The sequence below is a fragment of the Gavia stellata genome, chromosome 10, assembly GCF_030936135.1.
Source record: "Gavia stellata isolate bGavSte3 chromosome 10, bGavSte3.hap2, whole genome shotgun sequence".
Lineage (NCBI taxonomy): Eukaryota > Metazoa > Chordata > Aves > Gaviiformes > Gaviidae > Gavia > Gavia stellata.
In genome coordinates this window covers 14,174,389-14,198,596 of record NC_082603.1, presented here as the reverse complement: position 1 = coordinate 14,198,596, position 24,208 = coordinate 14,174,389, and the positions used below count along the sequence as shown (strand labels likewise).

General features: G+C 36.6%; 1 protein-coding gene across 4 annotated transcripts in view; it reads right to left on the bottom strand.

Annotated features, from left to right (window-relative positions):
• Positions 1 to 24,208, bottom strand: part of COL11A1 (collagen type XI alpha 1 chain) — a 162,310-nt gene that overhangs the window by 32,538 nt on the left and 105,564 nt on the right. For all 4 annotated transcript variants that reach the window (XM_059822273.1, XM_059822276.1, XM_059822272.1 and 1 more), the window contains 10 exons: positions 21,685 to 21,738; positions 20,670 to 20,777; positions 19,826 to 19,915; positions 19,506 to 19,559; positions 10,980 to 11,087; positions 10,396 to 10,503; positions 9,275 to 9,328; positions 5,118 to 5,171; positions 4,266 to 4,373; positions 706 to 759 (listed from right to left, as the gene is read on the bottom strand). In XM_059822273.1, coding sequence (XP_059678256.1) covers positions 706 to 759; positions 4,266 to 4,373; positions 5,118 to 5,171; positions 9,275 to 9,328; positions 10,396 to 10,503; positions 10,980 to 11,087; positions 19,506 to 19,559; positions 19,826 to 19,915; positions 20,670 to 20,777; positions 21,685 to 21,738 — 792 coding nt within the window. The remainder of the gene's footprint in view (positions 1 to 705; positions 760 to 4,265; positions 4,374 to 5,117; positions 5,172 to 9,274; positions 9,329 to 10,395; positions 10,504 to 10,979; positions 11,088 to 19,505; positions 19,560 to 19,825; positions 19,916 to 20,669; positions 20,778 to 21,684; positions 21,739 to 24,208) is intronic.

Genomic DNA, 24,208 nt, shown 5'->3' with positions numbered 1-24,208 from the left:
AGGACTCCTGAGGATTGGTTTCCTGCATTGTATTTTCCCTGCAGGTTACCTCCACACCCCTTCCACTGTGCAAAGACCCTGGAGTAGCTTATCTGTCTGGTAACAGCCATATGACAGTACTGTACCATGTTGCCTACAGATGGACAATTATACAGCATTCCGGCTTGGCATAGGGTGTTGGAGGCAAATGTATACTGTAGATAGCTTGCATTTCAGTCAGTTCCAGCCCAGAAGGCATTCTGTCAACAGTATAAACAGTTGGAAAATGTACTCTCAGGATTACCCAGAAAAGCAGAGTAGACATAGCCAAGTAGTGTTTACCATCTTCTGGCCTGCAATTACCTGAAGCTAAGGTACAATGCCCTGAATTTCCGAAAAGCAGCTCCAAACTCTCTGGTCTCTCTTTTTTCTCTCTCTGTCCTGAACCTGCTTGCCACTGTCCTTTCTCAGACACACATAGCATCTGCTTTGCTACCTATTCTTCAGAGTATTTTCTTAAGTTACATAAATCTTGACATTAAAGATGAGGAGATAGATGTGGGAAAGCAAAGTAAAGCCCAGAGAGAGTTTATGTTGCACAAAACGTTTCATACTCAGGCACCAAATTCAGGAGTAGCTTATCAAATTCTGAGCTACACAGAAAAGACAATAATATACAGATGATATTTACAGCCCCCAAAGTGACCAATAGGGAAGAAGTCTTACCATTGGGCCCACATCACCATTTTCACCCTTTTCACCTGGTGGGCCAGGCAGACCCTAAACCACATGGAAGAGTAAAGAAAACTATTAGGAGGGTACCTGGAATGCTGAGTTATAAACCAATATGAAACAATATAAATCAGATCTACATGTGAAACTTGGAAACTTGGGGGGGGTGGGTGGAACAAGAAAACAAAACCTATTTGCATTAAAACAACAAAAAAAAAGGAGTTTTTTTCTATTACAGCAAATATATAGGTAATCCTAGGATGTTTAAACCAGGTGAGGTAGAAAATTAAAAAAAAAACCCAAACAGGACACAGAAATGCTAGGGTGACTGACTTTAAAAACACTCCCATCATTACCCAGACCTCAGGTGGGCATTTGGATAATTTGATTTATGCTATGATACATATATATGTGGAGAAAACATGATCAGTGCAGCACAATGAAGTGGGATGCAATGTCTAAGCTACTTGAGTACTGGAAACTGTATAACTGCTTTACTAAGGTGTCCAGTGGAGGTAATAAATCCTGCTGAGAGGCATTGCATTGGGTTATGCAAATATATCCTTAGAACCAAAGTGTCCAAGTTTGACTAGTAACAAACACCAAGAGAAGGAAACTGTAGCTGATGCTAATACTGATAATCTAGTATAATGTTACCCCAGCTAGAAGCACTGTCACCACTAAGCTGGGCATTCCTAAATATAGGATCAAAGCTTGGCTTCTATGAAAAGCAGATCCCCTGGATCTGGAGTCAATAGCATTATATTGAATTACATTACATTAAGATCTGGTTCTAAGTTTCACCTCCTGGGTTCTGCTACTTTCAAAGTATGTATCAAACTATAGCTAACCAGATTGGAAAGAACAGTTTGCCATCTTTATTAAAAAGCTGTATAAAAAAGTGTGAAGTATAAACTTAGCCAACACTATATCCATTCCTCAGCTGCCCTCCTACTTTGACATGATCTAAACAGTAGAAAGACTTGTCAAAACTCAGAGATATACCTTTTCTAAAAATGATGTATGTCTCTGTTGTCTACTACTGAAAAAAATTGGCTGACCGGTCAGTGCATTGTGGTTGTTGTGAAAACCTGTTTACTATTAGCTAATCAGCATGAAAAAAGCCAGCTTTAGTTCATGTGGTGACACAGTGTTTTTTCTATATAAACCTTGTTTATTTTAAAAAATACTAGACTGTATTCTATTAAAATGGAAGCCCATAGCTGATAACACTATCTTCAGTAACATGTATTGATTACAGCACATGCTGAATAGTAATGCCAGGGTTATGATAACAGGTCATTTTATTACTTTCTAATTTTCTTCATGTCTACTTTTTGTAACCTTGTAATAGTTCAACAAATGAAATTTGAATTGACTTTAATTTTTTCCTTCCATGTGAGGAGTTTTAAATAACAATTTTGTAGCTAATTATTCTAATGAGTAATTAGAGCAGAAGCCTAGACTTGGACTAGATGACTAGAAAGATGAATTCCAGCTCAAATAAACTAACTCTTTCAGTTGCCAACAGTCCACTAAGTTCTATCCCATGAACATAAAAAGACATTTAGCTTAAAAAGTTGAATGCCTTATCCATTATGATTCATGGTCATGATAAACCTAAAGAGCTCATTCAACTGCTTGCAGAGGAGGTCTTTATGAAACTTTGAAGGTAATTAAACATTTACTTGATATTTCTGTCTTTGAAAAGACTTTCCAAAGCCATTTGGTGAACCCCTATTTCAACAATGAAAAACTCCAACTGATTTCACTGAATCAGTATTTCATGCATTATTGGACACGATATTTTGGGAGTCCTTTCAGTTCCTTTTGGCAAGAAATAATTGAGGTGTTCGTCATTTAATATTTCAAAATCTAAGTAAAATTGCTATAACTTGACTATAAAATAAGAAACTTCCTTATTTTTAAAAACACTATCAAAATTAAATAGCAAGAAAATTCACAATTAAGGTAATAAATATTCAAAATTACCAATGTTCACTTTTATGAACAAAAATAATTTTTACTTAATGTCCAATGTAAATAATATCAGTAGCATTTAACTGGAGTAAGTGTGATATAGTTACCATGGAATATTATGTATAAGACAGAGAAAGTTGTTACTCCCCAACAGTTCATAATTACCATGAGAATTGCATTACTGAATCAAAGAAACTCCTGATTTCTCAATGGTACTTCAATACCATTAGCATATATGGGATCTTGGTGCATGGACCAACATACTCAAATTAAAAGAGAAATAAAATTCCTCATTTGAAATATTTCATTTGCGTAAGTTGCAACCTAATTGATTTTTATATTTATGTAGCTTAGTGCTCATTAAATTTAAAATGTGAAGGTGGACTTTATTGAATAATATCAATTGAAACAGTATCCTAGATCTGAGAAAAAAACCAAGGATAATTTTATTTCACTCTCTTTAAAATAGTAAAAAACTTAACAATTCATAATAAAATTTAGGAATATTTTTTTTCGAGTTATATGTTTTCAATTTCAAAGGCAGTATGAATCTACACAAGACGTATGTGTTGGTGCAGTAATGAACTGTTTATCTTCCATGGAGGTTTGCAATATTTTATAAACTTCATTGTAAGTTTTGTGAACTGCATTATGTAATAGAATTTTAAAGATGATAGGTACAGGTTAAGGTTCAACTTAGCGAAAGAGATGAGTCAGTTCATGCATGGTGGATAGAAAGGAGACATACTGTTTAATATATTCAAACACTATTGCTATAATTTTCCATTTTTTAGAAGAGAGTATATATGATTCATATTACAGCTTAATGCGTGGATTAGAAATAGTTTCAAAGTGCTCTTGCCTCTAATGCTAATTACATGGAAATGAATCAAAGGTCTTAAACGTCTTGTTCTTTGTTTTGTTATATTTAAGCAAATTAAATTTTTGAAAAAGCAGGATTTTTCAATTGTAATTCTATGGATGCAGCAGTGAGAAGCCTACATTTTACTGTATGCTTGCTTTGTGTTTTTGACTCATAAAATAACGATTTTAAGAGGAAGAAACATGAAACTATAGGAACCTGCCAATGATGGCAGCAATGTATAAGCATCATGGAGTTCTGCTAATCTTTCAGAACACAAGTAGTGTCTGTGACGGTATCACTGACAAACACACTATGTTGCCAAAACCCATTGTGAAAATACAGTAAATGATTAGGACATGTTAAATACTACTCCAGGTTGAATCTTTTATTTAAAATGTGTATCTCCAGTAAAAAGAAGTGCTCTTGTTAAAACAGAAATTGTTGAACACTATAAATGAATGAGTTACTGAATGAAGTTCTGAAGCCTAAGGTATCCAGGAGTGCAGTTTCAGAGCATCTTACCAATCTCCTTCAGCATTAAATTTGCTATTTATGCAGGAACTCTATAAATATGGGATCTTTCAGTTCTTATTAACTGATGCTATCATTTATTTAATAGAAGACAATACTCATTCAGTTTCTGACACAGAAATCAGGGTTCTTACTGTCATCCAATATTTATTTCCAATAAAATAATAAAGGAATTTACCTGTAAGCCAATAGGGCCTGGTGGGCCCGGGAAGCCTCGAGGACCTTCATCACCTTTTTGCCCAAACATCCCTTGCTGACCTCTTGGGCCTGGCTCCCCATCACCTCCCTATTTGGAAACAGCGAAAAGCAAAAATGTCACAGGTCTGATAATAACAGAAAAAGCTCCACTGAAATCACTGGAAAACAACTCCAAGAGGGCTCAAAATCACTCCTAATGTCTTTATAAATGCATGTACACCACCTTGATTGAATGAAATCTGTTATACAAATAGAATACCAGCATATGCCGTGTTTTAATGTAGGTTAAATAATACTGCATGTCTCTCAAAAATTTTCCCCGAATACCTCTTCTCTTTCACATCTGCATAAATATTCTAGCTGTTGAATACCTACATATTAGTAAATTTGAGTAGCATATAGTTCTACCAATCTTCATGGTAGAAGAATTCAAAGCCTTCTAAACAAAAATAAAAATCAGTCCACCTGATATCAGGTGGATTTTTAAAAAAAGGGATACTCTCTTTTAAATGCATCTGGTACCAAGCTGATTTTACCACTGACTGTCAGACAAATCATCAAACAAGTTTACTGAAAGGATGGGCCCCGTTTGCTATTTACACTATTTCATTTTTAATAATTCCTTCAAATTATTGCCCTGCTGTAAATCTGAAATAAAATAATACCTATGCAGGCTTGTTTACAATAAACAACAGCATGTAAGAGGACAATGATCGAACTGTTAATAGTGATTTGAAATATATTCCGGAATAAGGAGCATGCAGTTCAAAGAACTTCTAAGTTTCAGATGAGTTACCGCAAGACTGGGGTTTGCTCTGAATAAGCTACTTACAGCTATACCAGGGGCACCAACAGGACCCTGGAGACCTGGTGGACCCGGAGGACCCTGCAACAAAGAAACATCCAAAAGGAAAAGTTAGTGATTATGGCATCTGGAATGAGATTAAAAGCAAATACAGAGACAACCCTATTTGCACAATCAAGGTCTATTAAGCATTTCTAAATTTCTCCTTAGAGAATGTAGCATTATTCACAAGTCTTTTCCATTCAGTACAAACAATCATTATTTGTTTATCTCTCAAAGACTCAGATTTGCACCTCTATAATAGACTGAATACTGGCATTTATTGAAAGCGTATTTGTAATGTTTCAGAATATTTAAAATAGATTCCCACACAAACATGAATTAAAATGAAAAATATTTTTTTCACAATTAAAAATATCAGATCTTTCAATGAGATTTATGCAGAAAAAGTCAACCTTTAAAGCATCATCTAACTATCTTTAAATGGAATGCTAATTATTTGGATTAGTTTTTATGAAATTGCAAATGTTTTTTGCAACAGCACAAAACTAATTTTTACCTCCAGGAGTTCTTGTTGAGCACTGGGAGTCTTTGATATTAAGTCTCTTTTCAACAGAATGGCAAAAAATAAGTCTCTGAGAGGAACTTCTTAATTTTTTTCAGTCTCCTTACAGAATAATAACTTTCTAAGTTATATTAATCATAATTTAGAAGTCAGTTATGCAGATGTGATGTAATGAATATATCTAACACTGAGAGTATGGGAATGCAAGATACTAGTTTAAGATGGGGTTAAAATTATGTGCTAGGTTGAATCTGGTTTTTGCATCAGCTAGAGAGATTAGACTGATAAAGAGTGAAGCTAAGAAAGCATAAAACCTTACGCCTGGCAACAGCTGAATTCTAGTCTGCTATTTCAGTTAACAAAGAAGTTGTCTGAAGTTTCTAGGCTGGGAATTCTAATTTATTGCAGAATAGTGCTTGGATTTAAACACCTTGCTAGGGCTAAAATTAGACATTCTGCCCTTTATAGGGAGATTAGGAAAAGGGACTACTTAAATCTTGTAGTCTAGTTCTTTCTTTCAGTTCTTTGTATATTTTAGAGTATCTTATTTTCTAGGGAGTTTGAAGTGTCAAGCTATGTATTTCTTCTCTTTTATAATTTTCTTTTCATCACATACCTGATGGCAATAGGTGAAGCAAAGCTTTTTAGCTTCTATGGTGACATATCTAAATAAAAGGACTCCTAGGATTGCTCCTGTTGTCTGGGAGGGTTACCATGAGAAGGGGAATTAGCATGCATGAATTTTTTAAAAAAATCTTGTTGGAACGGATTGCTTCTACACTCTGCAGGATGCTTCTACCCGCCTCTTCATTTTATAGGGCCCAGAATGAGATCTACACATTTTTAGTCTCATTTAAATACTCATTTTGATATAAAGTATTGTTGGAAGGTACTTTGCAATTGATTAATGAGAAGTTATTTGGACACATGGCCAGACTCTTTTTTCCATTGCTCTGGAGGGCAAATGGAGAGAGACTGATCAGAATCATCAGGAGCAAATCTTCAGTTAATAAAGGCACCTGTGGTAGCAGTGGAGGTTTTGAAACTCAAGAGAGGATGTACCTCACCAATAAAATCGCAGTGTCCCTAGCTAGAATATGGCAACATAGTATTTTTTGTTAGGCACAGTATAGTTAAACCCCTAAACATAAATCCTTGTTAATTTCAACTGGGAATTGAAGATGTTTCCAGCTGTTCTTAACCAGGAAAGATGGATCAATTCTTCTTTGTTCAGGGTCCTGGCTATGATTAGGCTCTAAATGCCCACCAAGGCTTTTGTGGGTGTCTAGGTATTGTGAATATCTGTTATTTATGTCCTGTGATTTCAGAACTAGGTACTTACTTCCTCTTCAGAGTCTTTCAGAGGTGACTAACACGGCCTTTCCTCCCTGCCCCAATATTCATCTGTCAGTATGTTGAAAGGCAAGCAGATTTGAAATAAACACATACTGAAATGTCAGGGTTGAATGACTGCAGCTGAGTGCAAATAGGATTCAACACAGATGACTTCAAAGAGGGTAACATTCACTTCACCTAAGCAGGCCTGAAAACTGAATCCTGTATCTCAAGGAAAACATGTTACATTCCCAAATGCCTTAAACCTTGAAACTGAGAGTACAGGATACATTCTCAAATGATTATGCTGCAGACACTTTATTTGTAAAGCAGGTCTGCTGGAACATGCCCAAATACATTAGTACTCACTATGGGAACTGTGGTCACAGTCTAATGCTCAGCATAACTAGCTATGCTAAAATGGTCTGAAATAGAAAAGTGCAGTGTGTGTTTTTTCTGAATTTCTCTGATGCAGAACCATCTCTAATGAAGAGGCATATCAAAGGGGAAAACAGAAGGATATGCATGCAATCACATGCAAAGCCCTAAGTGGAACCTGACCATGACCTGCTTCATATGCTTCCTCTGCCCTTTCCTTTAAATGCCAGATTTTTCTGTGTACACAGGGCCTGTACTGTAATGAACCTCTTCAGGTGGACAAAGAGGAGCTGCATATATCCCTATGTATCCCACAGCTGGTTTACAACTACAACAGCAAATAGGTTAAGATTGATTTTCAGTTAACTGGGAACAAGTCCGTAGTTTTAAAACTGACTTTTAGAAATGTTTTAATTTGATAAATTAATTTTACCAAGTTAACCAAAGCATTCAGCTCAAATTATGCAAGAGTAATTCTAGTCTGAAGCAGAATTTGTTTACAACTTGGTTACATGTATGTTTCTTGGAAAAACGGGTTTATAATAGAAGTGCTCTCTCATCTGTATGTATAATATTACATTCCTTGAGTTAACAGGGCATTACAAATAGTTTATTATACTATGTGTAATTTGATCTGTTAAAATAGGATTGTGAAAAGTATGTGTTTTCTGCACTGGAAACTGCAGAAATCTTTCTCACATAAATAATTGAAAAGGACAAGCTTATCCTTAAAACCAGAAAGAAACCTTGTCATATTTTGCACATTTTGTTTCCACATTTTTTTCTATGAAATTATAAAACTGGGATTTGCTTGAATTTGTATGTATCCTCCTATAAAACATCATCTGATTATGTGTAAGCCATAAATTTGGCACAATTTTTAGAAGCAATCTACTTTTATGATGTTCTGTAAGTTGTTAATCATAATGAGCACACAGTGTTTTCAAGATAGTAAATATGCTTAGTTATGAATACCCCTATGTTGAGTTCTGAACTTTGCTAACTGTGAATATTGATGAAATACAATAATTAAAAAAAACCTTTCTGCAATTACTTCTCCATTTTCTCCTAAGGAAAATTTTTCAAATAAAATGACAGTTTATCTTGAAATTGAACAGAAGTGAAAACAAACCTTTTCTGAATTTTTGGGAAAGAAACCAAAACCAAATAGAAAAAAAAAATGCTAGTTTTATTCTTTCTAGCTTCAAATTTTACAGTGGAAAAAGCTTAGTTTTATATTTCTGGCCTCAATCAAAAGAGGAAGTTCTTGAACTTTAGAAATAATTTTGAAGACAAAAACATTTCAAATTAAATCAGTAGAAGCCTGATTAGTCCTAAGTTCACTAATAGGCCTAGTGATAATATCTGAAAACTCGTATAAGTCATTTCTTCTGAGGTCTTCGCTGTTCTGAAATGTTTGAATTAGTTAAGTGTGCTCTCCAAGAATTAGATATTCTATCAAAATTTAAAAACTGTATTAGTAGATTTCTCTACTGAGTCTTCATATTCTTCATTATTATGGCTAAGAAGCTAAAGCTGGGTATGTTCACACAATCCAGTCAGTGAAGTTAAACACAATAAGAGAATGTATGTATGTTCTTGGTCTCTCCCAGTTCAAATGCAGAACGGATGAATTAAAATGATATAGGAAGGGTGCTTAGGAATGTGGTTTACCTATCTCTTTTTTAATGATTCTGTAAGCTCAAGAAATATGTGAAATACTAAATATATGCATTGCTTTATAAGTACAAACCTTTAGCGTGTTAAAAACAACATTATTTTGAAGAAACATTTTTGAAGTGCATCTTTCTTTGTGTTCATTGATGTAGCAAGGCTACTGCATACTTCATGCATGAATACATTTTATTTATGGAGAATATAATGGACAAAGGATTTTGCTACTCACGTTTTCTCCCTTGTCACCTTTACTACCTTTCTGACCCGGTTCACCAATTTCACCCTGTAATTGAAAGTTAAAAGTTAAACTTCATGTTTAAAATGGTCTCCTTCACACTTAGCTGAAGTCAATATCACAGTATCTTTAAATGTTCCCTTTGATATGATTATTTTGTTTTTTATGCTGCTGCTTCAAGTGTGAAGGCCTAAAGAAGGCAATTCTGCATTGATCAATAGTATGTCATATTAATCCAGATATTGATTGCTATACTGCAAAGGGCAACAAGACCTGGCTTTGAAGTATAATGCAACTGAGCTCTAAATAAAGGAAATTGTGTTCCTCATGTCACCTTCAGTATGAACTTACAATGAAAGCACACTGATTTAGAGAGTCATCTAACTGTACATGGCTGAACAACTGCTTCTCACTGTAGTGTACAATATTTCAAAATGTCACAATTATTCAAATCTCCAGGAAACAATATCAGAAAAAAGTTATTTCTTTATACAATAATAAAAGACAATTAAATTAAATCACAGAAAATACTCTCTGTGGGATAAATAACACTCATACATCATAAAAACAAACCTCAAAGTCTTTACCTTTACCCTCTGCTAACTAACAGAACAGTGCTGGATCAAGCAAACATGCAAGATGAACCTGAAAGGTGCTGTGCCCTAAATTCTGCCAGAAGTCAACAGAATCTCTCTGCTGCGAACATATTATTTTGACACCCTCAACCTATCAACAGTGGTTCCAAATCACTGTACGTTACTGAGAACATTTTATCTTACTCATTCAGCAAACCAAATTTCTAAAATAGGCAAAAATCAATTTTGACATCATCTTCCTTGATTTATTTTGCCATACTTTCATCCTTGTTTCTTTGCCAGGATAAATGTTAGTCTACTAGTTCTTGAACATAAATCCCAATGTCCCATGGCATCTGTCCATCAGACATCTGATTATAGAAGGGTTTTTAAGTTTTTTTGCAGTGGGTGGAGGGTGTTTGGGGGAGGCAGGGCTAAGAGTTGCTTTGTCACCACATTTATTGTGAAGAAAGCTACAACCAGAGAACTGTACTGACAGGCCTTCTCACAGATGCACTAATACCAATTATAATGATTCACCTTGTCACCATCTTCTCCAGGAGAACCACTAGGACCAGCAGGACCAGGAAGTCCTACAGGACCCTGTACTCCATCACGTCCAGCTGGACCTTGAGGACCTTTTTCACCCTGGTTTAGAAGAAAAGGAAGTGATCCACATTATCACAGGAGACTAATGAAGATTTCAGTACAGGGAGTCACATTACCAATACAAAATTAAAAAAAAACAACAAACAACAGAAAGGAAACTATAAAGGGAAGAGAATGTATCAGAAAATTATAGTAAGTTATAATGGAAGCTGATGACAGATACACTTATACTGTAATGCACAGTGGCTGGGTACAAAGTTTTAATGAAATACTGATTTGACAAACTTTTTTATTATATTCACTCCCTGTTGTGATAATAATGGGTTTAACCCTTCGTGGGTGTTAGAGGGTATGACAATAAATGTTTTACTGTTTATTCAACTGTAAATATAAAAGGGGTAAGTCAGGTATTCTGAGGATATGTTTAATAGGCAAATACTAGAGTGGGAAAAAGTAACATTCTGGAATGAAAAGTCTGTGCTGTGATAGTTTAATGTGACTCTGTGATTACTTACGGGAGCACCCTTCTCCCCTGCGGGGCCTGGAGGACCCTGAGGTCCGGGACGACCTGGTAGACCAATTGGGCCAGCAGTGCCTGCTGCTCCACGTTCTCCTGGTGAACCCTGGAAAGAAATAAAAAATTATAAGAGAATTCTGATATAGCAGTTATAACTGTTGGTGGTTTTCATGACCCAGGTCACCAGAGAAGGTACCTGTTGTTTAGTGAGATTCCAGCTGGGAGAAGGGTACACATTCAGCATGTGTGCAAGTAAAGAAAAAGGCTGAAAGAACTAACCTGAAGTTCACACTCAATAGTTTGTATTCAATACTAATTTGAACTTTTTTTTTTTTTCATAAATGCCCCTTCCTGTATTTGTTCATCATAATACCAGTGTGCTTCAGCCTGTTTTCACAGACTCACAGAATCACTACGGTTGGAAAAGACCTGTAAGATCATCAAGTCCAACCATCAACCACCACCACCATGCCCACTAAACCATGTCCCACAATGCCTTGTCCACACGTTCCTTGAACACCTCCAGTGATGGTCACTCCACCACTTCCCGGGGCAGCTTGTTCCAGTGTTTCACCACTCTCTCAGTAAAGAAATTTTTCCTAATATCCAGCCTGAACCTCCCCTGGCGCAACTTGAGGCCATTTCCTCTTGTCCTGTCACTAGTCACCTGGGAGAAGAGACCAGCACCCACCTCTCTGCAACCCCCTTTCATGTAATTGTAGAGAGTGATAAGGTCTCCCCTTAGCCTCCTCTTCTCCAGACTAAACAACCCCAGTTCCCTCAGCCACTCCTCATAAGGTTTGTGCTCTAGACCCCTCCCCAGCTTTGTCGCCCTTCTCTGGACACGCTCCAGCACCTCAATGTCCTTCTTGAAGTGAGGGGCCCAAAATTGAACACAGTATTCGAGGTGCGGCCTCACCAGCGCCGAGTACAGGGGCACGATCACCTCCCTGCTCCTGCTGGCCACACTGTTTCTGATACAGGCCAGGATGCTGTTTTCAAGAACTTTTTTCCCTTTGTGCTTCCAAAATACATTAACATACCACTTTGATGAAAGAATATTCACCATATTAAAATACAGAAAAACTATACCACAACCCAAATTTTTGGTCAAGTTTTGAGCTGTACATTGCTGTGTTGATCAGTATGTTTCTGCATTTCAATTGACCTGTGTAAAAATCTACTGAAGTATAATGACTAATTTGATGTGTCATACAGAGGAGGCTTGGATGTATGGGTATCTTTAGATAAGCACAGAAAAAGTTAAAAATCTAATATTGCAAATTAAAGGGGAAAAGACAGGTGCTATATGTGGAAGAAACACTGGAATTGTGTATTCTATAGTATATTTTTACAGACAACAATAGCAGAGAGAAGTAATTTTTACTCTAATATCAATAAACCTCACTTTTAAATGAGTCATATCATTGTCATTACTGTATTCCTTTAATTGTCTAAATAAGTTGGGGTTTTTTTTATCTGAAACTAACAAAGCATCCATAAGTGAAAATTTAGTTTCTACCTTCCCTGTCAATTCTTTCTTTTGAAGCAGTGTAGGGCTTATGGCTGTTCCATAAAAAGCCAACCTTTCTTTTAAATATGTCAATCTGCCACAGAGCCAAGCTCTATAACCTTTTGTAATTTGGGCTGTGCCTTTATGGTTTCTGCTGGATTGAGCTAACTAGACCAAAATGCAGAGAATGACTAGGTATGTAACATTCTGCAGTGCTGTAAAAACAAAGAGGTACCAGGGTGGACTAATTTTTTCCTGTCTTACTTATTGCACTTTCTAAGAATACAGATGGCATATACTTTCAAGGAGTGCTGAAGGGGAAAAAGGAAAGGGAACAAGGTGTTCTGGTACTAAAAGACCTTCCTAAAAGGATACAAGGGAACAGATAACAATATAGATTAGAACTTCTACTCAAATAAATGGAAATTCAGAATCAAAACATTAAATTTTGGTCTCTCCATATTTGTTTATCATTTAAAAGTTAAAAGCCACAATGTGGAGTACTGATTTTAAATCCTTTTTGCAAGTTCGGTTAATTTCCAAAGAGTGATCTATAACTAAAGTTCTCTGTAACTCATAAGCAAAGAAATGAACACCTGTTTGGAGGCACATCACAGCAACAAATGACAGGGAGCAAAAGACATTTACGCTCAAATTCCTAATATCTCCTTGATTACACAGGCAGATTCTGACCAAGTATTCTTCTGTACTTGTGAAATGGATTCATGACAGCACAGGGGAAAAACTTCCTATGTCTTGATACTGAGGTAATGTATAGTAATATTGCCCCAGCTTTTCAGCTTGACACCTACAAGATAGTTTGTAACACTTTAAAGTTATCAATAATTTCACTTTTCCAACTGATATACTGGAAGTGGGGGGATACATCATGGAATGGATAAGTAATAGGTGTAGCCTGAGGCTCTGAATAGCCAGGGGGGTTTTCCATGTTTAAGCAAGATCAAATTTGCTGGCTCTTGGAACATTGGAATTTTAAGATGCTTTCACCTATTACAGCCCAATTTTTTGCTTTCATTCATGGCGTACTTTTCCTGGACTGACCCCATTAGCATAACTGGTACTAATTCCATAATAAGGTGCTTTTCCCTCCAGATAACTGCGGCAGAAGAGAATGCTGAATGGTTGCTCCAAATGTTTTTGCAAATTATCAATTATCTCAGTAAGATCTAGTTTTGTTATGTGCTATGAGTGTCCAAAAAATTATTTCTGCAGGAATCATAGATGACTTTATACTTCCAGGTGCTGGGGTGTTTTTTTAAGTCTAGGTGGATGTCTAAGTCTCAGTCCTATTTCTGTTATTTTACTTCCTAACAGTTCAGTGAAATCAACAAGAAAAATTCACTACCCTGCAGTCATACTACCATGGTCTCTGATCTTGTCAGCTCTCATAAGCTAAACAATTTTAGGTCATCTCATCAGTAGGATGCAAGAAAAGAGAGGAAAAAAATCCAAATAACTCATAGATCTTTCCTGTATCAGGCAGCAGACACTAACACTGGTTATAATTTCTAGTAGCTTTTTTTACTCAGACAACTTTTCACATTTATCTTTGTATTATTTTTATTTGTTATACTTAAATTTCACATGAGTTATGAACAGGAAGTACACTTTCTGTTTTCAAGGATCCTCTCATTTCTCTGTGACAATGGCCTCTGATCAAAGCAGAACACATTAATTATAGTCACAACTCAGAAGAGCATTTTAGGCAGCTTCTTAAGTCTGTTCTCCCTTTCTTTGTTTATTATCTTTTTTTGTCATTCTGTCCCACTATGAAACAATCCCCTTATATTACTAAACTCCTTGTTAACCTGTGGTCTCACAGTAGTACTCACATCCTGGAATCTTTTTATTAATTTGTGGGGGTTTTTAAAAACTTTTCTACAGAATGGAAGTGTCATGCTTTGTCTTATTTTTCTTTTATAAAGACTATAAACTCATGAGTATCCTTGTTTTTATCTCTCTTTCTATGAAGACATATGTAATTACAGCTATTGTATACATTACATAGTAGTAGCAACACTTTTTACTGATGGTTAACAAAATGCTCAACAAGTGAAGATCCCCATGACTGAAAAATGTTATCAGAGAGAGGAAGATAGCTCTAGATAGCTCAGTACTGATAATTGGGTAGCCTACGGCTGGCTTATTCTGAGTCCAGTTTGGGCATCCTGTTCCTAAATGAGCTAATGAAAAATGACTGATTGACATTCTGAAGAGCTTTCTCTCATCAGCATGCAGCATTCCACACAGCAATATGAGAGGGGAAGAAAACAAATAGAAGACAGAGATAGCAGATAAAAGAGAACTGTTAAAAAACCCTAACCAAACAAAAAACCCACAACAAAAAAACCCAGGAAAAAAACCTTGCTCTGGAGTGCATTCATGCATCTCTTTCTTTTGTTCAAATCCCTCTAAGCACAGCAATTGGCATGCACAGTATTTGGAGCAGTCATTTGTTTGGTATGCTTGCAGATGTATGCACTAGCCGAATAAAGCTTATAATTGACTATATATGCTAGTTAGAAGCAATTGGTATTGGCAGGGAATTGGAGGAAAATAATCCAGTGGCATGAATTCTCTTCCTATTATAAATGGCAAATGAAGACTCCATTATAATTACACTTCTGTGTGTACCCTCTGTTGGCTAAAAATAGACGGGAAAATATTTTAGGACTATTTGGTGCTCATGGTCTGCTATGAGCTACTGTGAAAAAAAGCAAGCCAGTGTGGTTTAATTGTGGTCCCTGTTGATGCACAGAAACCCAGTATTAAGGGCACCTATGCATCTTTTTTCACTGAAAAACACTTTCAAGATAACAAGTTAGTAATTAAAGATGAAATAGAAAAAAAATCCCACTGAGGACTTCTGGAATGCTCTCAGGTCAGCTTGGTGCTGTTTGTGCCTCAAGTGGCCTGCTTACACTACAGTGAACTCAAAGTATATTTAAAAAAAAAATTGTTTATCCTTCAAACTCTTTCTCCACTCTGACCACAATTCCTGCTACCACTACATCTGTTTCTCAAAGATGGGAAAAACAATATGCAAAAAATTCTGAGCTTCCTAAGTGATTCTTTCTATGACTGTGTTTACCTTAGCAGAAAGTGTGGCCCCAACAGGAATGGATTTATAAAGTGAAGAAGCAGTTGGTACTGTGCTCCTGACACCCATAGTCTATGTATTTCTGGACTATACTTCACGATAATTCTAGTCTGGCACTGAATTCCCATTAACTGGCATGTATTAGAAGTGCTTCTGGAATTTCTCTTCCAATTTAGTTTCACATGAAAGGAATACCTTGCATGAGCTCCAAGAGAGCTCCATGATTTGAACCAAAGGATGGTAAATGGGGGTGATTGAGACATTCACCTCAAAAAGGCTCTGATCTTCTGTACTAGAACACTGACATATACACACCCTATAAGATTTAGAAAAACATGGATCATCTGAATTTTAATTCAAACGTGTACTTCAGAATATCAACAACCATCACTAAACAAGATATGTGCTTTTGCACAACCTTACGTGATGCATATTTATAAGAAACTATGATAGCAGTGGCACAGCTACTGTGTGGGCATCCTGTCTGGGAAAGGGTGTGTTAAATGTCCAGTATGCTTGTGCTGTCTGGTTTGTGCATATTCAGGAGAGTTCTGGCTCATTGCACCTGAACTAACTATCTGCTTGAGAGGTTAGTCCAGCCTTAGGGCCTCCTTTAACAAAAAATGAAGACATGACCTTTAGATTGAAGAGACTATTTTGGTCTATGCTTTCCTGATTTTGATTCATCTTTTCTTCTAACAGTTCAGGTTCTTCAGATGGGGTGGGATAGTATGTCTTTTGACTCTCCCTATTAACTTACATTCCATTCCATTCCATTCCATTCCATTCCATTCCATTCCATTCCATTCCATTCCCAGCTACCTTGTTTTGGTGCCTTTTGGGAATGTACACATATTGCATGGTGTTAAAAAGAATTGTAAAACACAAATGCAAGTTCTTGATTTAAAGAACAGAAGCTTAAAGGCGTTAAGAATTCAATAATTAATTTTAAGAATTCAAGTACCAAGTATTAAGAAATCAAGAAGTAAAGGTTGAAAGTGTGCTACAGGAGATCTTTTCCAATAATGTAGAAATAATCAAAAAGCAAGAACCTTTATACTACATTGTTTTTCTTCCTCCCTGTTCAATATCAATTGCAGGGACATAAGAGAGCTTTATTGTTGAAATGCATAGAATTTCAGCTCCTCCATTACTTTTTGTCTAACAGGAATACCTGTGCTAATTTTTTTTTTACTTCAGTTGCACTGAATGAAAGAAATGAGTTGACAAGATGACTGTCAAAATCCACACAATTCAGATTTGGGAGTAACTGTACCATGTTTTGAATACGAGTGCATCCTTGTAGAAATTCCTTGCATAAAAAATTACAACGGAGAATAGGTAACTTTAAGCATATCCTACTTCAAATACCTTTCAGTGGATAACTACCAGAAACTGAAGTGAAAGAGGCAGCAGAGGTATAAATAGTAGAAGTCCACACATGAAACAAAAACCTAAATGTAAACAATTGTTGAGTCAGAACCATCTAGAAAAAGCCTAGTCACACTACTCAAGGGAGAATAATTTACTGTTTTAGAGGAATGAGTACATATCACTGCTTTTCTCTCTATCATAATCATAAAGAAAAACAACTACAACAACACAAAAAGTTGGCAAATACATTTTTATCCCTATGTTGAGCTTAAAATGTTGAGAAGGAATGTTACTGCATGACATGATTTTACATAGCTATTATTAGCCAAGCAAACATAATTTGTAACAGTTTCACTGATACTGTCTGTCGGCATGGTCCACACAAGAAGTACAGTAAAGATAAAGTCTTCAAAGCAATGGATGGGTTTTGGTCATCTTATCTTCTAATATTCTTAAGTAATTGTATAATGCATCATTTCTTTGCATAGTCATAAAATGACATTGTTAATAAGCCATTCTTATATTCTTGCATGATCTATTTTCCCATGGATTTCAATGGGAGATTTCAAGTTGCATGTTACTATTTTCCAAAATGAGATTCTTAAGCTTGCTCTACAATTTTTCCCTTTTCCTACGGAATCTAAACTTTCATTGAAAAGTATTTTTTTCATTGTAGAAACTGTGGCAAAAATAATGGTATAGTATGCCTGCTGCTATATCATTCTCTGTATCAATTTCAAAGCACTTCAAAACAGGATTAAGAAGTGTTCCCTTCTTTAAGTATGTTGAGGTCTCCAAACTCTGAGTGAAAAATCTCAATAGATTCTGAGAGGACTGTCTTCAAACTTTTTTTTTTTTTTAATGATAGCAAATAAATAAAAAATTGTAAAATAGCGGTGGAAAGAAATAGGCTATATGACATTTCCCAACTATACAGAAATTACTGAAGATGAGGAGAATATTTAACAGTCTTATTCTTTATGTATGAAATATTCTGCTATCCCAATCTAAACAAAAAGAATCTGTTTCACAATGAGTTAAAATGAATTAAAACTTACACATAGGCTGGTATATGGTTCAAAATACCAGATGCAGTAATAAGGGTGCAAAAGTAGTGATGCCACATATTTAAAAGCTAGCTTAGGCTATGCAGAACACCAGCAGTATTTTAAACATTATGTGGGTCAACTGTATGAGTGAACTGCAGTTGTACAAAGGGAACACAGCTGTATTGGGTTTGCGTGGCAAGGTTTTGGTAGTGGGGGGGCTGCAGGGGTGGCTTCTGTGAGAAGCTCCTAGAAGCTTCCCCTACGTCTGATAGAGCCAATGCCAGCTGGCTCCAAGATGGACCCGCCGCTGGCCAAAGCTGAGCCAATCAGTGACAGTGGTAGCATCTCTGAGATAACATATTTAAGAAGGGGAAAAAATTGCTGCGCAACAGCAGTCGGAAGAGAGGAGTGAGACTATGTGAAAGAAACGACCCTGCAGACACCAAGGTCAGTGAAGAAGGAGGGGGAGGAGGTGCTCCAGGCACCAGAGCAGCCCCTGCAGCCCATGGTGAAGACCATGGTGAGGCAGGCTGTCCCCATGCAGCCCGTGGAGGTCCATGGTGGATCAGATATCCACCTGCAGCCTGTGGAGGACCCCGTGCTGGAGCAAGTGGATGCACCTGAAGGAGGCTGTGACCCCATGGGGGACCCACACTGGAGCAGTCCATTCCTGAGGGACTGCAGCCCGTGGAAAGGATCTATGTTGGAGCAGTTCGTGGAGGACTGTCTCCTGTGGGTGGGATCCCATGCTGGAGCAGGGGAAGAGTGTGAGGAGGAATGAGAGGCAGAGACGATGTGTGATGGACTGACCGCAGACCCCATTCCCTATCCCCCTGTGCCACTCAGGGGAAGGAGGTAGAGAATTCAGAAGTGAAGATGAGCCCCGGAAGAAGGGAGGGGTGGGGGAAGTTTTTTTAAGATTTGTTTCTTATTTCTCATTATCCTACTCTGATTTGTTTGGTAATAAATTGATTTCCCCAAGTCGAGTCTGTTTTGCCTGTGACGGTAATTGGTGAGTAATCTCCCCATCCTTATGTCAACCCACAAGCCTTTCATCGTATTTTTTCTCCCCCTGTCCAGTTGAGAAGGGGCAGTGATAGAGCAGCTTGTTGGGCACCTGGTCAATCCACCACAATAGCATGAGTCCACTATCCACTATCCATAGATTTTCCACTGTGGAAAAGCTCTTTCATCTCAACAATAACTTCTGTAAGTGGCAAGTATTGAGCACCAAGTAAATCTCATACCTACTGATAGTAGAAAGCTTCAGATATTCACAACCTTCACATTCCTTGAATGTTTATTAGTTTGGATAATTAGTAGAAAATAATTATTGATCACTTTGCATGACATACATCTGTCTGCTGTTTTACAGGCTGCGTTGATGAAACATCACAGCATGTAAGGAAGAAAAAAGGTTACTATGTAATACTGTTTATGTTCCATAAAATTATTATGTTTACTTACAGCTGGGCCAGGTGGGCCTTGAGGGCCTTCCCCTCCTTTCAGACCAGCTGGACCCTAAAAAAAAAAAAAAAAGCTTATCTCTTACACTGGAAAGGTCAAGAGTTATTTTTGCAACCCATGTAACAGGAAGAATGTAAAAATTGAAAGACAAAAAACTGAATAATAGCCAATGATATTTAACAATGTTGGATGCTTGATGTCTGTTCTCCTACTGCGTTCATTTTTAAGCACAGTAGAAGGTTCCATGAAATAAAGGAGTTAATCCATTGTTTCTTGTATTTGGAAACATCATGTCAATTGTTCTTGTGCTTATATCATACCTGAGCACCTGGAAGGCCTCTCTCTCCAGGGAAACCACGAAGACCTGCTGGTCCATCTTTCCCAGGAATGCCTTGAGGGCCTGGGTCACCCTTGGAAACATATTACATTTTGATTAAAAAAAAAAGTTTAAAATGTTTAGTCATTAAATGAGTGATGAAAATGAAATACCAGATCCTAGTTATAGCAATGACAAAAAAGATTATGCCCCCACCTATTCACCCACTAATTTTTTTAAGATTTTCAGTACAATAGTCTATCAATATGGTTAAAATTATAACAAGCTTTGACAAAATACAGTATTAGTTATAGAATATAAATAGTGAAGAACAGAGCAAGCCATAAAAATATGTTTAAAGATACATTCATTAAAAATTTACAATGCCCATTTAAAATGGAAGATTGAGTGGAATTACATAGTAACTAGATAAGCAATATTTTTCTTGTGCCCCAGTGGTGGCCAAAAAGTAAGCAAACAGCTAAATTTGGTCAGTGAAATTCTGCCTTGGAGCCAGTGCAATGCCAATATACCATTTTCCACCTTGGTATGAACATGTCATTGCTACGTCTTTCCATAGTGAATGTGTGGAATATGTAAACCATTTTTTTTATTTTTTATAACAAAAATACTGATTATTGGCTCAAGAGAATTCTCATTATTTCAATGAAAGCAGACACAGCTCTAAAATTGGAATCTCCCAGTCTTCAAAATCCTTCTGGGTGAAATGTGCTCATCGTGATTTTTTTATTGTATGTTCTGATTTTATTCTACAAGATGATTTGAAATGTGAGATTGTCAGCAATTCATCTGTCCCTTCCAATTTGTTCCCCAAAGCCACATCATACCTTAGCACCTTCTTTTCCTGCAGCACCTGGGAGGCCTTGTTCACCTGGTGGGCCAGGAGGACCTGGATGACCTCTTTCACCAATTGGGCCAGTCTCACCAGTAGGACCCTAAGCACAAAAGTAAAACTTCGGTCACCTCAAGGTATTTAATGTCTTGGGGGGGTGGGGTGGGGAGAAGCAGATTCTTAATATCCAGCTGTTACGAGTATCTGTTACAAAACAATATTACCATTGGTTAGCATACATTCCTCACCTTCCCCCCAGGCAAAGCTGACTTATAAAATATCTTTGTCCTATAAAACAAATCTTGCATTACATTCTGCCTGCAGACACGTCTGTACAGCTTCTGAAGAGTGAAATCCTGACCTTGCTCCTTAGGCAATGAAGCTTTAAAACACAGTGCGTACCCACATATGAAAGGAGGTTACAAAAAGGAAACGGGAGGGAAATCCATGTACTATGCTTGTCTTGAAACAATGTCTGTACTGTTGTTTTTGTGAATAATATGAATTGGAAGGTAGGGGAGTTGAAAGATATCTCTTCAGATTCACTAGCAGAAAATTTTCACTGCAAGCTAATGCAACCCAAATGCTTGATTTTGTTGCAAATAAGTAAGATTAGATCAAATGAAATTTTGATAGTGAATCTCTCCACAATCTAAAAGTGACAAAAATTTGGCCTTTGACAAGAAAGTCACATGTTGTGTTGTTCTTTCTAAACTATTTCATGGTAGAGAACTCTGCCTTCTTGACTTCTGTAAACCACCAACTTCATAATCACATGAAGAAAACATACAAAAAAGGAAGTGGAAAGGTAACCCCAACATTTCCATATGTTGTGGAATCACTAATGATTACTAAGTACACCTTTCTGAAATTGTTATGCATAATTTGTTACAAAAGTTAAAATAACCATCAATATGGTCCTTTTAATACAACAAAAACAACTGCCTTAGCCATAATATAACCATTAAACATTGGTCTTCTGAAGTTAACTATGAAATTAAATGATGTACCTGAGGGCCAACAACACCACCAGGACCAGGAGGACCAGTTTTCCCTTGAAAACCCTGTGAAATAATTATAGAATACTATGTTACCCAGGTCAAGATATAGAAGAGCAAAATTCATATCTGTGCTGAAGAGGAGAAAGAGAAATTCCATGTCACACATTCTTTCTTTTCAGGAAATAAAAATGAGAAATTCTTTTTTCCTGTGTATAACTTAGAAATGAAATACGGATTATCTTTCTTATCTCTATCAGTTCCAATCTCTCTGAGGTGTTACAGCAGTAAAAATTCCTACAGATCTTTCTAGGTGAACTTCATTCGGTGAGTCTGAATGCATAAGTGATGCAGTTAAAAGACAGCTGAAAATACATTTTTACATATATACATTATGACATACAAATGCTTTTAAAGAAAGACACAGTTGATTGATTAAGTTGGAGGGGCATTAATGATAAAGGGGAGGTTAAACAGAAAGAAAATTAAAAGAAATAGAGATTCAGGGAAGATGAAGGTTATATAGAGATGGTAAAAAAGGCAGCATGAGTGCCACAAAAAGAATGAAGTTAATGAGAAATTGATATGAAGACAAAAACTGGGAAGCAGAGAATAGAAAGGAAATGTTTTTGGGACAGTTTTTCACAACACTGGCAAATTTTACAGAATTTTCATTTTCTAATCAGGGGCCCCAGACTTCCGTCCAAAATTAGTCAATAAGCTAAATGACAACCTCACTTTATAGTAGCACTGTTTAATGTATCTTTGAAATGTGCTAAATTATTTCTTTCAAATGTTGGAAGTGTGTTGCTGCATAAAGTTAGGAGAGTGCATTCACTGCTGTATCGCATCTAAGGTTCCACATAACATCCCCTGCCCAACAACCTGTATCTGCCTCCTACTCTGCTCACCCGTGTGAAAACAAAGGTGTCATCTGGCCCATATTTCTTATAAATTTTGGGCCATGCTCAGCATTCCTCTGGGCACAGTCTCACTGACAGTTGCCCCATTCCCTCAGATCCAGTTTAAGCTTTTTTTACCCTCCTCAATCTGATTCTCTTCTTGCTGCCAACCAGACATTATCATGGTTCAGTTTGGCCTGTAACTGTTCAGGCACTCTCTCTCAGACCTCTGAAATGATCCAGATTAAAAACAAATACAAAAGTACCCCTTTGCTCTACGGACTGAAAATCAGAACTGCTACACATGGAATCACTCATGTGTCCCTTCCTTTACACAGCCAAAGCTTCTTCTGAAGCCTGTTGTAAGGAAAGACAAAGGAATGTTGAATATTATCCATTTCCTGAAAGTACCTTGAGAAGACCTGCCACTCCCAGGTTTGCAGAATGCATTGATACTTTACAGTATATTCAATGATTCCTGATGCTAATGATGGTTTTACTACTCTGCTTTCTCTCTTTTGTCACCAGCTTATCTATTCCTACAGATTCAGATTTGTAAAAGAAGTAATAAGCAAAGGAGATTTCAGCAGAAAATACTCAAGATGACCTGAACATCCCATGGGTTCATCTAAAACATTTAGTATTAAAAAAAGTACACTAATGTCTCATGTCTAATTTACACTAATGTCAAATGCCTAATTTGTAAGTGCCAAATTAGCCTCCATTTTTTTTGTTATTTTCTGTGAAAGACTATTTAATAAAACTGAGTTTATTGTAGTAAGAAGAAAGTCCTTGATTAATTCTAATAGATAAAACAGCTAGTATATTTCTATATTATCCTTTCACAGGCATGAAACACTAAATTCTTGCGTAACACCAGACAATCTAGCAAACTCTGCTGCTGATGCCTCCTGCCAATCTGAGATTGATATCAATGAAATTGATAATCACGTCTAAGGAGGAACTAGCTTGATATTGGTTTTCAGTATCTAGTTTATTCCTACATTTATATTCCAAATTATTTATCATGATATTACTGTTCTTATGTCTAGAATTTCAGCAAACAATGGTAGTTCTTCAACATACATGGATTACTGGGGGAAGAAGCTGTAGCCTTTTCTCAACTAATACCTCAGTTGCTGTCAACATATGCTTACTATTCCATAAGCAAGCTGCAGAGTGCAATCTGGGAATCTAGTGCTCTAATCTGTTGAGATTGAGTGTGTCTCTTAGCCCAGTCCCCTAATTGTTGTAATGCCCACATGCACCACTGAACTTTAATGAGTTATATGCCTAAATAAGAAACAGAATTCTTAAGATCCTGATTTACCAGTGAGTGCAATGAAAGTTTTCTGATTTATGCATTTTAAAAAAACCTGAAATGGAAATGTTCATCAAAAATAAAAGTCAACAAGTCTACCTTTTGTTTTTTAAAAAAACTGGTTTTCTACAAAAACATATACATAAGAACCCATGGGGGAAAAATATTTTTAAAATAATTCTGGCTCATGTATACATATACGCAGGGCAGAAAACAATGCTAATGAAAAGCTGCATTTGCTCCTAAATTACTCAAGTTTTGTATCAGTCTAACCCTACTAAACCCAAAAGAGATACAAAATTAGAGAACCATA